Raw genomic sequence first — 22,150 nt, 5'->3', positions numbered from 1 at the left:
GTGTACGTCATGGAGATCCCTATGATCCTGGGTGGATTCAAAACACAAAGGATAAAACTTCCGTTGGAATCCGCGTGGGGTGAGTCTGAGTCGGAAAAAGTCACTGAGGAATGAGGTGTGGCTGTGGAAATGAGCTTCGGCAAATATTTTGTCAAAACTAGGAGACACAACAAAATTAATGACAAACAAAGATTAGGACTGGAATCCTGCTGGAGAGAGGGACAGAACTTCTTCGAGGTGGGCATGTCTAGAAGAGCTGTAGCTGTAAGTTAAACACCAAAAGAAAACAAAGAACTGCGGAATCTGTAAATCTGAAACAAATGCAAACTGCTGGAGAAGCTTAGCAGGTCTGGCAGCATCTGTGGAGAGAAAGCATCGTTATTATTTCAGGTTGAGTGACCATTCTTCAGAATTATTAATAGCTAGGAAAAGGTGGTATATATACTGAAGATAGGGAGTTGTTGACTGTGGAGGTTGGGGCTAGTGGTGGAGCAGTGTGAAGGAGTAACCGAACAGGTGGAGACAAAGAGAGAGAGAGAGAGAGAGGGCAGACCAAGGGATAACTAATGGTACAGTCTACTTATTCTCCAGATCTCTCATGCTGGTATCTACCGGACATTGTGGAAAATGGCCCATGTATACCCTGTGTACAAAATGCAAGTACAAAACAATTATAGCCACTTGCCACTGTATCACAACCGTGCTTTACCAGTTTCAGTTGTGCAGTACAGAGCGTGTTTGGATTATGTGGCACACTCTATCCACAGTGTACTGGAAACCGCCCACTTCAAACTGATCCAAGAATCAGATCCTTGCCTTTTGAAGGCCTATCCTCTACTCCACCGTGGCCCTGTTTGGAAAATGGCCAGTATTGTATTTGTTCTAAATGCTTGGCCTCAGTGGAATGTGTAGTGGAATCATCAGCCATGGTTGCAGAGGGTGGCCCTTGTAACTGGCTCTTGAAATAAAGCAGGAACATCCAAGATTTCAAGGAAATGGGCAGCATGGCAGCTCCGAGGGTACCTGGCACACATTTCTAATGTGGTACTGATGATCAGAGATGATTTCTGTATTGATGGAATGAAACTTTCTTCAGTTGGGGGCATCAGTTGCATTACGATATGGTGCTGTCAGTGCAATGTCTGTAATCGATAGCACAGTTCATCTGAGAGAAGCCAGTTATGTTGATAAAGTTTTGTAATAGGGCTGCCATTGTGCAGCCTCTGAGATCTTGCCTTATCTTGTTGCTTTGTGGCCTGCTGATGCTGCTTTTATGATCATCAGTAGTTACTTCTTTCTCTCAAAGATGACTACCTTCAATCTTAAATGATTTATGACTGCCTCTGATTGCCTCTGACCAGTATTTATATTTCACACTGTTAGACACTGCATTCATTTCACATGCAGGATGTTATGATCCTCTCACAGTCCAAAGATGTGCAGGTTAGGTGAATTGGACGTGTAAATTGCACATAGGATTCAGGGATAAGTAGGTTAGGTGCATTAGTCAGGGGTAAATGTAAAGTAATGGGGAATGGGTTTGGGTGGAAACTCTTCAGAGTGTTAGTATGGACTTGTTGGGCCGAAGTTCTGTTTCCACGCTGTAGAAATTCTGTGACTCTATGATTATAGCTGACATTGTAATGTGAAAGTGCCTGTTTAATTTGATTGCTTTTGAAGAGTCTCTCATTGCTCACAAAAAGAGACCACATTCTCAGACAGAAAACAATCTCAGTCTACCAACTCCCAGAATGGTCACATCCATTTCCACTTAGTGTTACTCAAGATGACTGGTTGTGAATTTAACCGGAGGGTCTCTGGATCATTGGGATCTCTTCCAAAGCAGGAGGAGCCTATACAGAAAAGGTGGGTGTCACCTAGACTAGAGGGGCACCAGTATCTTTGCAGGGAGATTTGCTAGTGCCACTAGGAGTGTTTAAACTAGTGTGGCAGGGAGGTGGGAAACAAAGCAATAGGTCATTATGTGGAAGGATTGAGGAGAAGGCAGAGGTTAAATCATGTAAATCTGATAGGAAGAACAGGCATGGCCGAGTGGTTGAATGCAGCATTCTGAAGTGTATTTATTTTAATGCAACAAGTATAAAAGGTAGGGCTGGTGAGTTTAGAGCCTGGATTAGTACGTGAAACTATGATGTTGTAACTATTAGAGAAAGTTTGTTGAGAAAAGGGCAGGATGGCAAGTTCAGCATTCCAGGGCGTAAATGTTTCAGGCACGATAGAGAGGGATGTAGAAGCAGTGGGCAGTGGCATTGCTGGTTAAGGGGAATGTCATAGCTGCACTATGAGAGGACAATTTGGAGGGCTCACCCAATGATGTCATATAGGTAGAACTCTGGAATAAGAAAGGTGCAAACACTATAATGGGGTTGTGCTATAGACCTCCCAATAGCCAACAGGAGATGAGGAAACAGACATAAAGGCAGGTAGGGTCATACAGCGTGGAACCACAACCTTTGGCCCAAACAGCTGAACATAATCTCAAACTAAACGAATCCCACCTGCCTACTCATGCCCCTTATCCCTTTCCTAACCTTTCCTACTCATGTACATATCCAAAGGTCTTTTAAACATTATAATTGTACCCACATCCACCACTTCCTCAGGAAGTTCATCTCACAGACTTTGTAAAACAAAATGCTTGTCATGCCTTTTTTAAATTGCTCTCCTCTCACCTTAAAAATGTGCCCCCTAGTCTTGAGATTCCCCACCATAGGGAAAAGACAACTACCGTTAACTCTATCATTACCCCTCATCATTTTATAAACTTTTATCAGGTTGCCTTTTGACCTCCAACTGGGAATAGTCCCTGTATATCCGGCCTTTCTTTATAACTTAAACCTTCCATATTTGGCAACATCCTGGTTAATCTCTTCTGAACCATCTCCAGTTTGATAATATCCTTCCTATAATTGGGAAACCAGAATTAGACACAATATCCAGAAGAGGCCTCACCAATATCCTGTAACCTCAGCATGACTTCCCAACTCCAGTACGCAAAGGACTGAGCAATGAAGGCAAGTGTGCCAAATGCCTTTTTAACCACCCTGTATATATGTGACACAAACTTGAAAGAATTACGTACCTGCACCCCTAGGTCCCTTTGTTCCACAACACGACCCGAGACCCTACCATTAATTGATCATGGAAAGATGTAAAAACAACAGGGTTGTTGTAGTGAGTGATTTTAACTTCCCCAAGATTGACTGGAATTCCCTTGCCGGGGCTTAGATCGGGCAGAATTTGTCAGGTGCATCCAGGAGAATGTCTTGAAACAATATGTGGATAGTAGAACTAGGAAGGGGCTGTGCTAGACCTTGTTTGAGGAATGAGCCTGGCCAGGTGATCAAAGTTTTAGTGGGGGAGCATTTTGTGAATAATGATCACAATTCTGTAAGGTTGTTATGAATAAGGATGATACTGGTCGTTGGGTGGAAGTGCTACATTGGAGGGAGACTGTAGAGAGACTCAGTCACATTGAGTCTGTGATTAAGAAAGCGAATGCAATGTTGTCACTTATCTCAAGAGGGTTGGAATATAAAAGCACTGTTGTGCTACTGAGACTTTATAAAGCTCTGGTTAGGCTCCATTTGGAATACTGTGTCCAGTTTTGGTCCTCACACCTCAGGAAGGACATACTGGCACTGGAGCTTGTCCAGGGGAGATTCACACGGCTGATCCCTGGAATGGTAGGTCTAACATACAACAAACAGCTGAGGATCCTGGGATTGTATTCATTGGAGCTTAGAAGATTAAGGGGAGATCTAATAGAAACGTACAAGATAATACGTGGCTTGGAAAGGGTGGACGCTAGGAAATTGTTTCCGTTAGGCGAGGAGACTAGGACCCGTGGACACAGCCAGAGAATTAGAGGGGGTAAATTCAGAACAGAAATGTGGAGCCATTTCTTCTGCCAGAGTGGTGGGCCTGTAGAAATCATTGCCGCAGAGTGCAGTGGAGGCCGGGACGCTAAATGTCTTCAAGAGATTGATTGAAAAAATCTTGATGTCACAAGGAATTAAGGGCTACGGGGAGAATGTGGGTAAGTGGAGTTGAAATGCCCATCAGCAATGATTGAATGGCGGAGTGGACTCGATGGGCCAAATGGCCTTACTTCCACTCCTATGTCTTATGGTCTTATAGACTAATTACTCCAGTATTAGGCAGGAACTGAAGAAATTAGATTGGGGGCAGCTGTTTGAGGGTAAATCCATATCTAACATCTGGGATTCTTTTAAAAGCTAGTTGGTCACAACAGAGCAGATTACCCCATTCCCAGGCCGGCTTTAGTTATACTAATTAAAAGATAATAAAATGTATGGACAGGAGTTGAGTCAAGTTGGTGTGAATTTAAACGTGTGAAAGAAATTAATTTGAAAATAAATAGTGTGTACAGTACACAATTTATTAAACAAGAGGTTGATCAGTCAAGTGTATATTGTCCACTCTTAATAGTCCTTGAGTAGATGCTTATGAGCTACCTACTTGAACCGCTGCAGTCAGTGTGGTGTAGGTACAGCCATAGTACTGTTTGGAAGGGAGTTCTAGGATTTTAACTCCACAATACAATTCGAAGACAGGATTGGAGTGGAACTTGCAGGTTCCCATGCATCTGCTATCCTTGCCCTTTAAATAGTAGAGACTGCAAGTTTGGAAGGTGAATTTGAAGGAACCTGATTACAAGTCGTTCTGCGATAATGCACGTTTCGTCAGTGTGAATTTGCTGTAACTCAACTGATGAATCGTAGATGTTCAGATAACGTGAACTTTCAACTGAACGGGTATGATGATTTTCTCTTAGCAATCTTCGACAACACGATTTTTTTGTTTTCCACAGAATGATTTTCTATAGTGAAAGGTTGCAGAGGAATACAACTGTCACATTATAGCAGAATGACCTGTGTGTTGCAATAGTCATCTTGTAGATAATACACATTGCTATCACATTGCGTCAACTGTCAAGGGAGTCAGTTTTGAAGGTGGTGGATGTGGTGCCAGTCTAAACACCTGCCTTATCCTTGTTGAGCACCTTGAGTATTGTTAGGGCTGCACCTATCCAAGCAAGTGGAGAGATATTCATCATATTTCTGATTTGTGCCTTGTAGGCGGTGGACAGGCTTTGGAGAGTCAGGAGATGAGTTACTTGCCACAGAGTTCTGAGCTTCTAACCTGCTTTTGTAGCCAATATATTTATATGGCTGGTAGAGTTCAGTTTCTGTCTAATAGTGACCCCCAGGATGTTGATAGTGGCAGATTCTGTGATAGTAATGCCATTGAATGTCAAGTGGCAATATTTAGATTTTCCCTTGTCAGAGATGATCATTGTTTCAGTATTTGTGTGGCATGAATGTTAGTCACCAATTATCAGCCTGGATCTTTTCCAATTCTTAATGCATATGGTTACAATTTCCTTCAGTACCTGAAGTGTCATGAATGGTGTTGAACGTGGTTTAGTGATCAGCAAGCATTCTCACTCTGACTTTATGGTGGAAGGAAAGTCATTGTTGAAGCAGCTGAAGATGGTTAAGCCTAAGACATAGTCCTGAAGAACTGAATGGCCGTCTGGTGGTGCGATGGTAATGTCCCTGTCCTTGCATTAGGAGGCCTGGGTTCACATCCCACCTCATCCAGAGGTGGGTAATAACACCGCTGAACAGGTTGATTGGAAAAATGAGGTAATTAAAAACAATCTGAAGAACTGGGGCCCTCTTGTTGCACAGTAGTAGTATCCCTACTCCTAGACTGAGGAGCGCAGGTTTAAATCCCACCTGCTTCAGAGGTGTGTAATAACCTGAGTGGGTTGATTAGATTAAGCAAGCAAACCCTGAAGAGCTCCTGCAGTGATGTTCTGAGACTGAGATGATCAATATCCAACAACAACAACCATCTTCTTTTATGCTAGGTATGACTCTACCCAGGGGAGAATTGTTCCTCCTGGTTCCCTATGATACAAATTTTGTGAGGGCTCCTTCATCCCATCAAATGCAGCCTTTATATCAAGGCCTGCCACTCTCTGAAAATCAATTCTTTTAGCCATGTTTTTAGACCAATGCTCTCATGAGGTTAGGAGCTGAGTTGCCCTGGTCGTACTTAAGCTGTATAGCAGTGAGCAGATTATTGCTGAGCAGAAGCTGCTTGTGTGAACTGTCAAGAACCCCTTTCATCAGTTTGCTGCTGGTTAGAGAAGGCTGATACTGTGGTAATTGAGTTGGAATTTGTCCTGCTTTTTGTGCACAGGATATATCTGAGCAATTTTCCATCTTGCAGGTCAGGATGCCAGTGTTGTAGGTGTACTGGAAGAAGTTGACTGGATGTGTGGCAAGTTCTGGAGCACAAGTCTTCAGTACTGTTGCTGGAATATTGTCAGAGCCTGTAGCCTTTACAATATCCCATGCCTTCAGCTGTTTCTTGATAGTTCGTCGCATTGGCCAAAGGCATCTGAATTGCAGAAGGCCTCAGGAGGAGGCTGAGGTAGATCATCAGGTAATTGGCGGAAAATGGATGCAATGGTTTCAACTTGTCTTTTGTGCTGATGTGCTGGAACCCTAATTGTGCAAGGAGATGTTTGTGAAACCACCTACTACTGTTAATAGTTTAATGGCTCACCACTATTCACAACTGGATGTGGTAGGACTATAGAGCTTAGATCTGATTTTCTCTTTGTACGATCACTTAACCCTGTCTGAGACATACTGCTTTCACTGTTTGGCATGCATGTGGTGTAGCTTCACTAGGTTGATACCTCAGTTTTAGGTATAACTGGTGCTGTTCCTGGTATGCCCGATTGTATTCTTTATTGAATCAAGGTTTGTCCACAGCTTGATGGCAAGGGTAGAATGGGACATGTGGAAGGCAATGAACTTACAAGTTGTGATTGACTACAGTTTTGCTGCTGATGATATCCCATGACACCTCAAGGTGGCACTCTGTCCCCATAAGAATTTTGTGATGGCCATTTTTACCAACATTGGTGGGTTGTTGAGGATGAGGTCAAATAGGTTTTTTTTTGCTTCACTCATTACCTGCTGGAGACCCAGTCTAGCGGTTATGTCCTTTTGGACTTGACCAACTTTCTTTGGACTTTGTACCAGTATGAGACAACCAAGTGGCTTTCGTGGAGGGCATTTAAGAGCCATGATGTGGAGGTGGCAGTGTTGGACTGGGGTTGGCAAAGTCAGAAATCACACCAGGTTCTAGTCCAACAGGTTTATTTGAAATCACAAGCTTTCAGAGCGCTCCCCCTTTGTCAGGTGAAGTGGAGGGAACCACACAGGCACAGAACTCATAGGCAAAGAGATCATTGCAAGATAATTGCAGGTAAAGTGTTAAATGACAGTACAAATGGTGTGACTGGAGTGTCAACAGCTGAATAGCAAGTGAAGTATTGACCTATGATCCAATTAATTAAAACAGAGAGATAAATACAAAAAAAAATCAAAAGGTGGTGCTAGGGACGAACCAAATGGCTGGAATTACATGATTAGTATATGAAGGTTTAACTAAAGTAACAAATAATCAAAAACTGTACAAACTAATCAAGTTAGAGAGATCATAACAAATTATCGAGATGATGGTTTGGAACAGAACAATAAGGAAGACTTTACCAGAACAGTGTGATGGGTTACATCTAGTGCTACATGAACCCAAGGTCACGGTTGAGGCTTCTTCATGGGTATGGAGCATGACTATCAGATTCTGCTTGGTGACTTTGCACTGTTGTGTCTCTCAAAGTCTGCCTTAGAGAATGCTGACCCGAAGATTGGGAACTGAATGTCGCTGACTGCTGAAGTGTTCTCTGCCTGGGAGGGAACATGCCTGTCTGGCGATTGTTCCGTGGTGTCCATTCATTCATTGTCGTAGCATCTGCATGATCTCTCCAATATATCATACCTCCGGGCATCCTTGCCTGCAGCATATGAAGTAGACAATATTGGCTGAGTCACCTGAGTGTGTGGTGGGTCGTGTTTCCATGTGTGAGAGTAGTATCTGTGTCAATGATCTGGCATGTCTTGCAGAGGTTGCTGTGCCAGGGTTGTGGGATGTTGTGGTCACTGTTCTCCTGAAGGCTGGGTAGTTTGCTGCGAACAGTGGTCTTTGTGCCTTAATTATTTGATCATAGGTCATCCCTTCACTTGCTGTTCAGCTGTTGACACTTCACACACACCATCTGACACTTTTGATCCCTGCAAAGACTTATTCAGCGTGCTGACGCTCCACTCACTGCATTCGTATTATCACTTGACATGCTTAATTACCTGGAATTACCTTGCAATGATCTCTCAACTTATAAATTCTGTACCTGTGCGGGTCCCTCCCTTCACCTGACAAAGGAGCAGTGCTCCAAACGTTTGTGATTTCACATAAACCTGTTGGATTATATATTGGTGTCATGTGACTTCTGACATTTTAGAAAGTTAAAAATCACACAACACCAGGTTATAGTCCAACTGGTTTCATTGGAAGCACACTAGCTTTCAGAGCGACGCTCCTTCATCAGGTTAGCGTCGCTCCGAAAGCTAGTGTGCTTCCAATTAAACCAGTTGGACTATAACCTGGTGTTGTGTGATTTTTAACTTTGTACACCCCAGTCCAACACCGGCATCTCCAAATCATGACATTTTAGAAGATATTTTTGTGCGTTTGGAGCCAGACTGCATAAGGATGGCAGATCACTTTCCCTAAAATAAGGGAACCAAATATGTTTTTAAAACAATTGACCAATGGTTTCATGGTCTCTATTAGGTTCATTTTTAATTCCAGATCTATGAATTGAATTCAAGTTTTACCATCAGTCATGGTGGGGGGAGTACACTTAAGAGAGAAATCAGGATGGCGAAAAGGGGAGACAAGATGGCTTTGACAGATAAGATAAAGGAGAATCCAAAGAGAGAAGGGCAAAAAAGTAATTAGGGAGGGAATAGGGCCTGTTAAAGTTCAACGAGGTCATCTATGTTTGGAGTCACAAGAGATGGGTGAGATCCTAAATGAATATTTCACGTCGGTATTTACCATTGAGAAAGGTGTGGGTCTTAGGGGAATAAATACTGATGTCTTGAAGAGTGTCCACATTACAGAAGAGGAGGTTCTGGAAGTCATAAAATGTATTAACGTAGATAAATCCCCGGGATCTGATGAAGTGTATCCCAGGACTTTGTCTGAGGCTCGGGAGGAAATTGCAGGGCCCCTAAAGGAGATATTTACATTATTGGCAGCCACGGATAAAATGCCTGAGGATTGGAGGATGGCTAATGTGTCATTATTTAAGAAAGGCTGCAGGAAAATGTCTGGGATCTACAGACCGGTGAGCAAATTGTCTGTGGTGGGTAGGTTGTTGGAGGGGATTTTGAGATACAGGATCTACAAGTATTTGGAGAGGCAGTCACTTACTTGGGATAGTCAGTATGGCTTTGTGCATGGGAAATCGTGTCTCACAAATTTGATTGAATTTTTTGAAGATGTAGCTAAGAAAGCAGATGAGGGCAGTGTGATAGACATTGTCTTCATGGACATTTCAAGGTGTTTGACAAGGTACTGTAGGGTAGGTTGAGTAAAGGTAAATCTCATGGGATCCAGGGAGATCTAGCCAGTTGGATACAAAATTGGCTTGACGATCAAAGACAGAGGGTGGTGGTAGAGGGTTGGTTTCAGACTGGAGGCCTGTGACCAGTAGTGTGCCACAGGGATCAATGCTAGGTCCAATATTATTCGTTAATTTATAAATGATTTGGATGAGAATTTAGGAGGTATTGTTAGTAAGTTTGCATATGACATCAAGATTGATACATTATTAAGCTAGTCACTAGTCTAATGACATTATCATAGCATTCCATGAGTGTCAAAAGTCACATCAAAATGTTTAATATTCCTTCTCGAAATTACTTTAATATTAAACATGGATTGCATTGGTCAACAAAATAGTTCTAATTCATTTAAAGAGATTAGTTATCAACTAATACAGAAATACAAGAGTCTCCCACATAGAATCAGGAAACTTTATGGCACAGAAGGAGGCCATTGGCGTGTGTTCATGTCAGCTGAAAAACAGCTATCCAGCTGAAAGCACTTCTTAGCTCTTAATTCAAAGCTTTGTTCACAGCATTTCAGGTGTACGGGGGAACCTTGATTTTCCGAATACCGATTATCCGAAAATCGGATTATCCGAAGGAGATCTCGAGGTCCCAGCAGTGATTGCATCTTTTGTTTACAGCGATTAAACAAGGCGCCGTCTCCAAATGACTAACTGCCCACCCTCTCTCTCTCTCTCTCTCTCTCTCTCCCCCCACACTCTTTCCCTGGAGTTCTACACAGGGGTTTATCCTAAACCCCCCTTCCCCACATAACCTTTCCAATATTGTCCTGTACAGGGCAAAGGTGGAACCTGTCAAAAACTTGCAGTAAAAAGGTGTGTGTCTGTGTGTGTCTGTGTTAGTTAGTTAGTTATTTGGAGACTTACCCCACAAAGGTAGCAGCAGCAGTCATGTTGGTGTCCAGTCCAGCTGCCCCAGAGAGGGGGCGGGGAGCAGTGCTGCACAGGGTTGGGGACGGGGGGAGGTGTTGCATGGAGTTGGGGGTAGGTATTGGGAGCGGGTTTAGGTGTGGCATGGAGTTGGGGCAGGGGTAGGTGTTGGGAATGAGGGTAGGTGTGGCACGGAGTTGGGGGCAGGGATAGGTGTTGGGAGCGGGGTTAGGTGTTGCACATAGTTGGATGTTGGTGTTGCATGGGATTGGGAGCGGGGGAGGTGTTGCACAGGTTTGGGATGGGGGAGAAGTTGGGGGCGGGGTAGATGTTGCACAGGTTTGGGGCGGGGTAGATGTTGCACAGGTTCGGGGCGGGGTAGATGTTGCACAGGTTCGGGGCGGGGTAGATGTTGCACAGGTTTGGGGCGGGGAGGTGTTGCACAGGTTTGGGGGCAGGGGAGGTGTTGGGGTGGTGGAGGTGTTGCCTAGGTTTGGGAGTGGGGTAAGTATTGGGGGTGGGGGAGGTGTTGCACAGGTTTGGGGGCGGGGAGGTGTTGGGGGTAGGGAAAATCTTGCACAGGTTTGGGGGTGGGGTAGGTGTTGGGGGTGGGGGAAGTGTTGCACGGGTTTGGGTTGGGGGAGGTGTTGGGGTGGGGGAGGTATTGCATGGGTTTGGAGGTGGGGTAGGTGTTGCATGGGTTTGGGGCAGGGGAGGTGTTGGGGCGGGGGAGATGTTTGGGGGCAAGGGGAGGTGTTTGGGGGTGGGGGGAGGTGCGGTGCATGTTTGGGGGCAAGGGGAGGTGTTTGGAGGCGGGGGAGGTGTGGCACATGTTTGGGGGCGGGGATGTGTTTGGAGGTGGGGGACGTGTTGGGGGCTAGGGGAGGTGTGGGGAGGTGTTGGGGGGTGAGGGGAGGTGTTGTACGTGTCTGGGGGCGGGAGGAGGTGTTGGGAGCGGGAGGAGGTGTTGGGAGCGGGAGGAGGTGTTGGGAGCGGGAGGAGGTGTTGGGGGCGGGAGGAGGTGTTGGGGCCGGGGAAGGTGTTGCGCATATTTGGGGTTGGGGATTGTGTTTGGGGGTGGGGGGAGGTGTTTGGGGGCGGGGGGAGTGGGGGTGGATGGAGGTGTTGTATGTGTTTGGGGCAGGGGGTGGTATTTGGGGTGGGGGTGTGTTTGAGGGTGGGCGGAGGTGTTTGAGGCGAGGGGAGGTGTTGGGGGCGGGGAGGTGTTGTGTGTGTTTGGGGGCAGGGGAAGATATTTGGGGGTGGGGGAAGGTGTTTGGGGGCAGGGGAGGTGTTGTGCGTGTTTGGGGGTGGGGGGAGGTGTTGAGCCCAGAGGTGGTGTTGCACGTGTTTGGGGTGGGGGAGGTGCTGGGGGGTGGGGGAGGTTTTGCACAGGTTTGGAGGCAGGGGATGTGTTTGAGGCAGGGGTGGTGTTGGGGGCAGGTGCTGGGGGTGGGGAGGTGTTGCACAGGTTTGGAGGCGAGGAGGTGTTGGAGGCAAGGCAGGCGTTGCATGAGTTTGGGTGGAGGAGGAGTTGCGGGCAGGGGTAGGTATAGGGGGCGGGGGAGGTGTTGGGGGCAGGGGAGGTGTTGCACAGATTTGGGGGTGGGGAGGTGTTGCACGGGTGTGTGGGGAGGTGTTGGGGGCGAGGTTAGGTGTTGGACGGGTTTGGGGACGGGTGGAGGTGTTTGGGGGTGGGGGAGGTGTTGGGGTTAGGGGAGGTGTTGGGGGGCAGGGGGAGGTGCTTTGCATGCTTGCAGGCGGGAGGAGGTGTTGAGGCCGGGGGAGGTGTTGCGCATATTTGGGGGTGGGGGGATGTGTTTGGGGGTGTGGGAGGTGTTGGGGACAGGGTTAGGTGTTGGTTGGGAGAGGTATTGGAGGCGGGGGTAGGTGTTGCACGGGTTTGGGGACAAGTGGAGGTGTTGCACGGTGTGTAGGGAGGTGTTGCGGGCGGGGTTAGGTGTTGGGGGTGGGGGTATGTGTAGCATGGATTTGGGGACGGGTGGAGGTGTTGCGCAGGTTTGGGGTGGAGGAGGAGTTGCGGGCGGGTGGAGGTGTTGGGGTGGGGGTAAGTGTTGCTTGGGTTTGGGGTGGGCGAGGTGTTGGGGTGGGGGTAAGCGTTGGGCAGGGGGAGGTCTTGGGGGCGGGTGGAGGTGTTGCACGGGTTTGGGTGTGGGGGAGGTGTTGGGTCGGGGTGAGGTGTTGTAAGGGTTTGGCGGCGTGGGAAAGTGTTTGCGGGTGGGGGAGGTGTTGCACGGGTTTGGGGAGTGTTGGGGGCAGGGTTAGGTGTTGCACGGGCTTGGGGGCATGGGAGGTGTTGGGGGTGGGGTTGGATGTTGCACGGGATTAGGGCGGGGAGATGTTTGGGCGGGGTTAGGTGGTGACGGGTTTGGGGGCGGGGGAAAGTGTTGGGGGACGTGTTGGGGGCAGTGGGAGGTGTTGGGGCGGGGGAGATGTTGGGGGCAGGGGTAGGTGTTGAATGGGTTTGGGGGTGGGGAGGTGTTGCACAGGTTTCTGGGGAGGTGTTGGGGACGGGGTTAGGTGTTGGTGGGGAGAGGTGTTGGGGGCGGGGGTAGGTGTTACACGGGTTTGGGGTGGAGGAGGAGTTGCGGGCGGAGATTGGTGTTGGGGGCGAATGGAGGTGTTGGGGGTGAGGGTAAATGTTGCATGGGTTTGGGGCGGGGGAGGTGTTGGGGCAGGGGTAGATATTGGGGCAAGGGGAGGTGTTGGGGCGGGGGGAGGTGTTGCAAGGGTTTGGGGGTGGGGGGAGATGTTTGGGGGTGGGGGAGGTGTTGCAAGGATTTTGGGGTGGGGGAGGTGTTGGGGCGGCATGAGGTGTTACAAGAGTTTGGGGGCAGGGGATGTGTTTGGGGGTGGGGGAGGTGTTGCACGGGTTTGGGGGCGGGGAGGTGTTGGGGGCAGGGTTAGGTGTTGCACGGGCTTGGGGGCAGGGGACGTGTTGGGGTGGGGGTAGGGGTTGCACGGGATTGGGGCGGGGAGGTGTTGGGTCGGGGTTAGGTGGTGATGGGTTTGGGGGCAGGGAGGTGTTGTGGGTGGGGTTGGGTGTTGCACGGGTTTGGGGACAGGGAGGTGTTGGGGGCAGCGGTAAGTGTTGCACGGGATTGGGGACAGGGGAGTTGTTGGAGGCGGGAAGGTGTTGCATGGGTTGGGGGTGGGGGAGATGTTGGAAGCAGAGAAGGTGGTGGGGGCGAGGGGAGGTGTTGGACAGGTTTGGAGGCGGGGGGAGGTGTTGGGTGTGGGGGAGGTGTTGCACGGGTTTGGAGGCGGGGGGAGGTGTTGGAGGCGGGAGGTGTTACATGGGTTTGGAGGCGGGGGGAGGTGTTGGGTGTGGGGGAGGTGTTGCACGGGTTTGGAGGCGGGGGGAGGTGTTGGAGGCGGGAGGTGTTACATGGGTTTGGGGGCGGGGGGAGGTGTTGGGGGCGGGGGAGGAGTTGCACGAGTTTGGTGAGGAGGTGTTGGGGTGGAGGGAGGTGTTGCACAGGTTTGGGGCGGGGGGTGTTGCATGGGTTTGGGGGTGGGGTGAGGTGTTCAGGGCAGGGGGAGGTGTTGCACAGGTTTGGGGGGAGGTATTGGGGTGGTGGGACATGTTGCACGGGTTTGGGGATGGGGGAGGTGTTGGTGGCGGAGGGAGGTGTTGCATGGGTTTGAAAGTGGGTGTAGGTCTTGGGGGCGGGGGAGGCGTTGCATGGGTTTGGAGACGTGGGGAGCTGATGGGGGCAGGTGTAGGTGTTGCACGGGTTTGGGGCAGGGAGGTGTTGGGTTGGGGGAGGTGTTGGGGGCGGGGGGGAGGGGGGGGGTGGCATTGGGTCCGCAGGAGGCATTGGGGGCGGCTGAGGCATTGGGGGCGGGGGAATTGTTGGGGGCGGGGGAGGCATTTGGTCCGGGGAAGCTTTGGGGGTTGGGGAGGCTTTGGGGGCGGGGGAAGTGTTGTACGGGTTTGAGGCGGGGAGGTGTTGGGAGCAGGGGAGGCGTTAGGGGCGGGGGAGCCGTTGGGTCTGAGGGAGTCGTTGGGGACGGGGGAGGTGTTGGGTCCCAGGGAGGCGTTGGGTTCCGGGAGAGGCGTTGGGTCCGGGGGAGGCATTGGATCCACGGGAGGCGTTGGGGGCGGAGGAAACATTGGGTCCAGCGGAGGCTTTGGGGGTGGGGGAGACGTTGTGGGCAGGGGAGGCATTGGGTCCGGGGGAGACGTTGGGGGCGGGGGAGGCGTTGGTTCCAGGGGAGGCTTTGGGGGTGGGAGAGCCGTTTGGGGGCCGGGGAGGCATTGGGGGCGGGGATGTGTTGGGGCGGGGTGTGTTGGGGGGGTGGGGGAGGTGTTTCGGGTCAGGGTGGTGTTGGGGTGGGGGAGGTGTTGCATGGATTTGAGGCAGTAAGGTGTTGGTTCCAGGGAAGGTGTTGGGGGTGGGGGAGGTGTTGGGGGCGGGGGAGGTGTTGGGGGCAGGGGAAGGCGTTGGGTCCGGGGGAGGCGTTTGGGGTCCGGGAGAGGCGTTTGGGGGCCGGGGAGGCGTTTGGGGGCCGGGAAGGCGTTGGGGGCGGGAGAGGCGTTGGGTCCAGGGAAGACATTTGGTTGGGGGGTGGGGAGGAGGCGTTGGGGGCAGGGGAGGTGTTGCACAGATTTGGGGGCAGGGGAGACGTTGCATGGGGTTGGAGGCGGTGTCAGATGGTGTCGGGGCCGGGCCTCGTGCGGCTGCAGACTCCTGAACGGGGAGCAGACTTTTAAAAACTCTGAGCCCCAGAGGAAAGGCATTTAATCGATTAACCGAATAATCAATTAGCCAAACGAAATAGTGCTCGCTCAAAACGTTCGGATAATCGAGGTTCCATTGTATATCCAATTACATTTAAATGGAACAAGTTATAGAACTTTGTGAATGCCCAGTATTTATAGGATGTTCACAACAGATTGTAATCACCATTAATACTTCAAGATAGTATCAATACCTTATGAAATATTTCAATTTATTTATTGTTGCCTGTATTTACGACCTGTCTGCCATCTCTGAATTCACATACATGAGTTGTATATCTTACATGTATTTCTATGTTTTTGTTGTTTCGCAGCACGGTGAAGGCATGTTTAACCGAGCAAAGTTGCTGAATATTGGCTACATGGAAGTGCTGAAGGACGAAGAATATGACTGTTTTGTATTCAGTGATGTGGACTTAATTCCTATGGATGACAGAAACCTGTATCACTGCTATGACCAGCCACGACATTTTGCCATTGCAATGGACAAATTTGGATTCAGGTGAGATAATGGTTGTTATTGACAATGAACCATCCTCAATATTTAGCTTCGTTAATAAATATTGTAGACAACAACTAATGAACTCACTGCAATGCTAGACTTAATACCCATGGGCTGCCCTGGGCCTTTGGCAAAACTACGATCGATAGTCAGAAACACCGATGGTGTCATATCGCTCGTCATCAATTTATTGTTGCAGGAGTGAGACTAAAAATGTGTTGCTGGAAAAGCGCAGCAGAGGGTGGGGAAGAGGCCAGCACGGGATGAACAGGTGGCTGGGGTGTGTTGGAGGTGGGAGAAGGGGTCGTCAGAGGGTGGGCGAGAGTCTTGGTTGAAAAGGTAGGCACGGAGGCGAAGGCAGCGGAAGAATTGTTCAATGTCTTGCCGCGTGTTGAACTCGTTAATCCGAGGGTGTAGGGGAATGAAGGTGAGGCCTCTGCTGAGGACTGATCTGCTGCACTTTTCCAGCAACACATTTTCAGCTCTGATCTCCAGCATCTGCAGACCTCACTTTCTCCTCGCAGGAGTGAGACTATCTTTGTAACTTGATTTGCATGTCCTGGTTCATTCTTCAAGGGACTATCTTGTACGACACTGTTATACAACAGATACACCAGTTAGTAGAGAGCAGTAAATCTGCATCTTATTGTTTTAGGTTACCATTGAGATTTTAGTACGAGGCTTTGATAAGGTGATGGGGAGTCAAATTGCTTCCCTGTTTGACCTCTCCTCATTTGACCACACCAGGTTTCTGTTTGAAAATCATATATTTGCCCAGTCAGTGAGTATATCAAGGTGTAATCATTGTCATCTAGGGCTGTTGTGGCACGGATGTAGAGTTCTTTTTTTTGAGGCTTTCAAGAAAGAATTGATGTATTTCAGATGATATTAAATGATTATTTGGATAGAAATAGTGTGCAAGGGTATATGGAGAAACAAGAGATTCGTATGAAGCAAAGATGCTCATTTGAAGAAGTGGTGCCCGATAAATGGGCTGAGTAGCTATGTAATACACAATAACAGTGATTCAGAGAGGAGGTCCAGGTTCAAGTACCTGCACTAGAGGGTAAATTGACCTCAGTTGCAGGTGTCTGGTTCTTTGGTCGACTCTTGCATTACCCTTGAATATGAATGATCTACACTGAGTTGATACCTAGTCCTAAAGAATTACATGCATAATAGGAAATAAGTGCATGCATCTTTCATATTTTAATATATCACTTGGCCTGTCTCCCTTGGTGCTGTTTTGCAAAACAGTACAGTAATCAAAAATGCATTGAAGCATGCAAAATTCAAAGTACCACAGTTAAAAAAGAAAGGATACAAGGGAGTGTCTCATAAAAGATAACTGAGACCTAGGCATGACTACAGAACAAATATTGGGTAACCAGGAATTACAGTTGAATAAATAATAAGTAGTAATTGTTTTAAACATGGCACACAAGTTCCAGCAGTAACTGGTGGTTCAGATGATACAGCACGTCAGAAACATTTCATATTTGGGAAAGGCATTCAATGATGGCACACAGATCTCTCAGTACAAACTACTACATGTAATGCATGTCCAAACATTGTTACGTTTGTGTCTCCATTTTATGTGTTGGCATTCTGTGGCCTCAAGAGACTGGCATATAACAAGTAACCAGTCCAGTGGTGTCCATGAAACCATTGTAGGTTGTCAGGAAAAACCCATCTGGTTCACTAATGTCTTTTAGGGAAGGAAACTGCCATCCTTACCTGGTCCGGCCTACATGTGACTCCAGATCCACAGCAATGTGGTTGACTCTTCTGGGCAATTAGGGATGGGCAATAAATGCTGGCCTAGCCTGCAATGCCCTCATCCTGTGAGTGAATAAAAAGATAAGCAGGGTCATATATTACAGACTGAAGCCAAAGAAGGCAAAAAGCACCTTCTCAGAACTGATACTGCTGATTGTGCTCTGAAACTGTTAACATAACCTGACCAAATAACACCCAAAACTTTGACAAAGTCATTATAAAGAGAGCTATACAGGAGAAGGACACTAATTCTCAATTTACAGTATTTTTAGAGAATAAACTTGGCAAAGTAATTACATCTTCAGTTTAAAGGCAGCACTCCTACAGGGTGCAGACATAACAAGAGCTTCACTGAGACTGTGCTATAATAGAATCCCTTGTTCATTGGGGATTATTATTCAAATTAAGCCCTTGCCAACCTGCCCATTGAAATATTTAGTATTCCTGGCAGTAAATTTCCCTCCTGATAAAGAAATTGAATGTAAACTTTGCAGATGTTCCTGTCACAGGGAGTGCTACATAATACAACTTCTTTGTTGGGAAATTTAAAGCCAATCAATCAAATTTGTCCTGGGACTTGAATTCATATGTTATTAATAGAATGGAATGAAAATATGATTAAAATATATGTAAGGGAATGGTTTACTGTAAAATTGTGTTGCCACCCCTATTGTATATATAAAAAACCGGAATCTTATATTGGTCAGTAATTTGTGCTCTTATAATTGAGCTGATTTGAGGTAAGTTAATGTCATTTGAGGAATGTTAGACCTATGTAAGTAAGTGCAATATTAGATTTCCCAGGACAGTCAGTGAGTAAAACTAAAAGGAGGTCCCCTTTGAAATTTTAACCTTATTACTGGATGACAATCCCCTTCTATTTGAAAGTTGCTATTTGACAAATTGAATTTAAATTGTGAATAATGTCGTTGACAGGTCTCATAGTGGACAGCACAAACTCCATTTGTCTTGCATCCATCCAATTCCTTGTGTAAAGGTGATAACTTTCCTAGGGATGGGAAATGTTGCATCATGGTGTTCCCCAGTCATGATTGATTGATTTTGAAAATAATTTCACTTGCAAGTTTCCTCCATAAAATCCTGCATTTGCCCAGATGCGCGAACTAAGGAATTGCCTTGAATCCTGTCACTTTGTATCATTGATACCAATTTCATTACATCCAGTTTGATGAGTATTTTTATCCCCTCTGCCTTCCAAGCTTTTAACTATGTTGGAGCAAATAGTTGGCAGAGAGAGAAAAGATGCCTGCGAGTATGCTGATCACGGGGAAAGAAGTGGGCAAATGCTTCAGTCGTTCAGTAATTCTGCAGTATCGCTTCCTAACTGCCAAACAATTCCCCTATTATACCCCACTGTGAAGCACATTTCAATTCAAACAAGCCGTATATTAAAGGGCTTATTTTTTAGTGCTGTTGAGTTAGCTTGTCTGGTACAAAAGCATCAGTCACTTCTTAATGACAATTTATGCCTAGAATTTTGACTGTCAAGGTGAATAATTAAGCACTTCCTGAGTGCAACTCTTTGTAAAAAAAGGGGCACCCATACAAGGCGATTGCTTTATATCTCTGACAGAAGTCCCTATTCCAAGCTGTATGAAGCCCTGGTTTAATCATTCATGTGGCTGTACATGCTACCAGGGACATTTCCAGTGGGTTTTGAGGCCATGATTACTGCTATAACGAAAGCTGAAGTTACTGAAAACACCCTGCAAGTTAGGCTGGACCTGTAGAGAGAGAAAATGTTAATGTTTCAGGTCTGTGATTTTTCAAGTATAAAATAATAGCTATGTAATAGGTTTGGAGTAAGTGGAAAGAGGAGCTACGAGGGAAAACTGGAAGCTGTATGACCGGGCAGAGGATAGTGGGAGTAGAAGGTGTAGAGTGAAGTGTTAAATGTACCTTTAACAGTAGCAACTGAGCATATGTGTGTGGAATCCAATCACATGGAACTGGGGCCTGGATCTGCATGATTCCAAAAGGTGTCCTCTGTTAAATGCCTATAAGTGTTTGGAAGAATATCTATAACATAAGAACATAAGAACTAGGAGCAGGAGTAGGCCATCTGGCCCTTTGAGCCTGCTCTGCCATTTAATAAGATCATGGCTGATCTTTTCATGGCCTTGGCTCTATTTACCCGCCCTCTCACCACAACTCTTAATTCCTTTACTGTTCAAAACAATGATTTATCTTAGCTTTAAATACATTTACTGAGAACATCTTAATCCACTTCATTGGGCAGAGATTTCCATAGATTCACAATCCTCTGGGTGAAGAAGTTCCTTCTTAATTCAATCCTATATCTGCTCTCCCTAATTTTGAGGCTATGTCCTCTTTTCCTGGTTTCACCCTCCAGTGGAAACATCCTCTCTCTAATTCTATCTTATCTATTCCCTTCATAATTTTATATGTTTCTATAAGATCCCCCATTCATTCTTTTATATTCCAATTAATTTAATCCCAATCTACTCAGTCTCTCCTCTTAAACCAACCCCCTCAACTCCGGAGTCAACCTAGTGAACTTCCTCTGCACCCCAGCATGTTACATCTTTTCTCAAGTAAGGAGATCAAGCTGCACACAGTACTCCAGGTGTGGCCTCACCAGCACCCTGTATAGCTGCAACATAACCTCTGTACTTTTAAACTCATTCCCTTCAACAATGAAGGACAAAATTCCATTTTCTGCCTTAATTACCTGCTGTACCTGCAGACTAACCCTCTATGATTCATGCACAAGGACACCCACAGCAGCATGCTGCAATTTTTTACCATTCAAGCAATAGTCCTTTTTACTGTTATTCCTACCAAAATGGATAGCTTCACGTTTATTAACATTGTCCTTGATCTGCCAGATCTTTGCACACTCACTCAAACAATTCATGTCCCTCTGCAAAGTTTCACAGGCCTCTGCCAACTTTGCTCTACCACTCATCTTAGTGTCATCCAAAAATTTAACACACTACACGTGGTGCCCAACTTCAAATTATTTATCTACATAAAATTATAGAAACAGTGACCAGGCCCACGAAACTAGAGGCAAAAGACACCTGAAGAGATGCAGAGAAAGACAGCAAATTCCAAAGGTGAAGTGTAAGGCCATTCTAACAATTCACCTTGAGTGAAGAAAGTTATGTAAGATTACAAAGAGATCTTGATCAATTTGTTCAATGGGCTGAGGAGTGACAGATGGAGTTTTATTTGGATAAATGTGAGGGATTGTATTTTCATAAAATAAAATCGTAGAATCCCTGGATTGTGGGAACAGGCCATTAGGCCCAACAGGTCCACACCGACCCTCTGAAGAGTAACCCACCCAGACCCATTCCCCTACCCTGTTACTCTACATTTACCCCTGACTAATGCATCTAACCTACACATCTCTGAAAACTATGGGCAATTTAGCATGGCCAGTTCACCTAACTTGAACGTCTTTGGATTGTGAGAGGAAACCACACAGACATGGGGAGAATGTGCAAACTCCACACAAACAGTCACCTGAGGCGGGAATTGAACCCAGATCCCTGGAACTGTGAGACAGCAGTGCTAACCATTGAGCCACCATGCCGCCTGGTTGGTAAAGCAAACAAGGGCAGGACTTATACAATTAATGGTATGGATTTGGGTAGTGTTGTAGATCAGAGAGACCTAGGGGTTCAGGTACATACTTATTTAAAATTTGTGCCAGAGTAGTGGTGGTTATGAATGGGGTTTAGCACAGTTGCCTTCATTGTTCAGACTTCTGAGTATAGGATTAGGGATGTCATGTTGAGGTTATCCATTGATGAAGCCTTGTCTGGAGTACTTTGTGCAGAACTGGACGCCCTGCTATAGGAAGGATATTACTCAGTTGGAGAGAGTTCAAAAAAGATAGACCAGGGTTTTGCCAGGATTGGATGCTTTGAATTATAAAGAGAGGCTGGAGGGGCGACCTTCTTGAGGTTTATAAAATCATGTGGGGCATAAACTAGTTGAATGACAAGGGTCTTTTCCCTAAGGTGGAGGAGTTCAAAACTAGGGGCATAAGTTCAAGATGGGAGGAGAAAGATTTGAAAAGGACATGGGGCAACTTTTTTCGCACAGAGAGTGGTTCATGTGTAAAATGAACTGCCAGAAGAAAAGGTAGGTGAAGGTACAGTTACAACATTTAAAAGACTTTTGGATAAGTACATGAATAGAAAAGGTTTGGAGGGATATGGTCGAAGCGCAGGTGGGGCTAGCTTAGTTTGGGAACATGGCCAGCATGGACTAGTTGGACCAAAGGGTCAGTTTCCATGCTGTCGACTCTGTCTCTATAAGAGGTGGAAAAACCTGCACAGAAGCCCAGCAGTGACAAGAAAGAGTTGGTGACTGACATCAAGGCCTAGCAAGGTCACAGACTGAAGAGGAAAAAGCACCAGAAAGCTGAAAAAGCAAGAGAGGAAGTTCACAGCTAACAATATAACAAGCAAAGGAAATCTAAAAAAGCGGCCACAGTGAATAGAAAATGACTGTAGATTACCAACCTTTACCAAAATGGAGAGTACTTCAAAACGTTCAGCTGCAGAAACCAGACAAATAAATAGGGTGCGAGCAACAACACAAAGAGACTCCATGTGCAGGAGGTTGGCCCAGC

General features: G+C 46.8%; 1 protein-coding gene across 3 annotated transcripts in view; it reads left to right on the top strand.

The window, feature by feature from the left end:
* b4galt2 (UDP-Gal:betaGlcNAc beta 1,4- galactosyltransferase, polypeptide 2) overlaps positions 1-22,150 on the top strand; it is a 465,910-nt gene that overhangs the window by 352,519 nt on the left and 91,241 nt on the right. For all 3 annotated transcript variants that reach the window (XM_060830513.1, XM_060830514.1, XM_060830512.1), the window contains exon 4: positions 15,554-15,741. In XM_060830513.1, the coding sequence (XP_060686496.1) occupies positions 15,554-15,741 (188 nt within the window). The remainder of the gene's footprint in view (positions 1-15,553; positions 15,742-22,150) is intronic.

Source organism: Hemiscyllium ocellatum, chromosome 9, assembly GCF_020745735.1.
Source record: "Hemiscyllium ocellatum isolate sHemOce1 chromosome 9, sHemOce1.pat.X.cur, whole genome shotgun sequence".
NCBI lineage: Eukaryota > Metazoa > Chordata > Chondrichthyes > Orectolobiformes > Hemiscylliidae > Hemiscyllium > Hemiscyllium ocellatum.
This window is presented reverse-complemented; position numbering and strand designations above follow the sequence as displayed.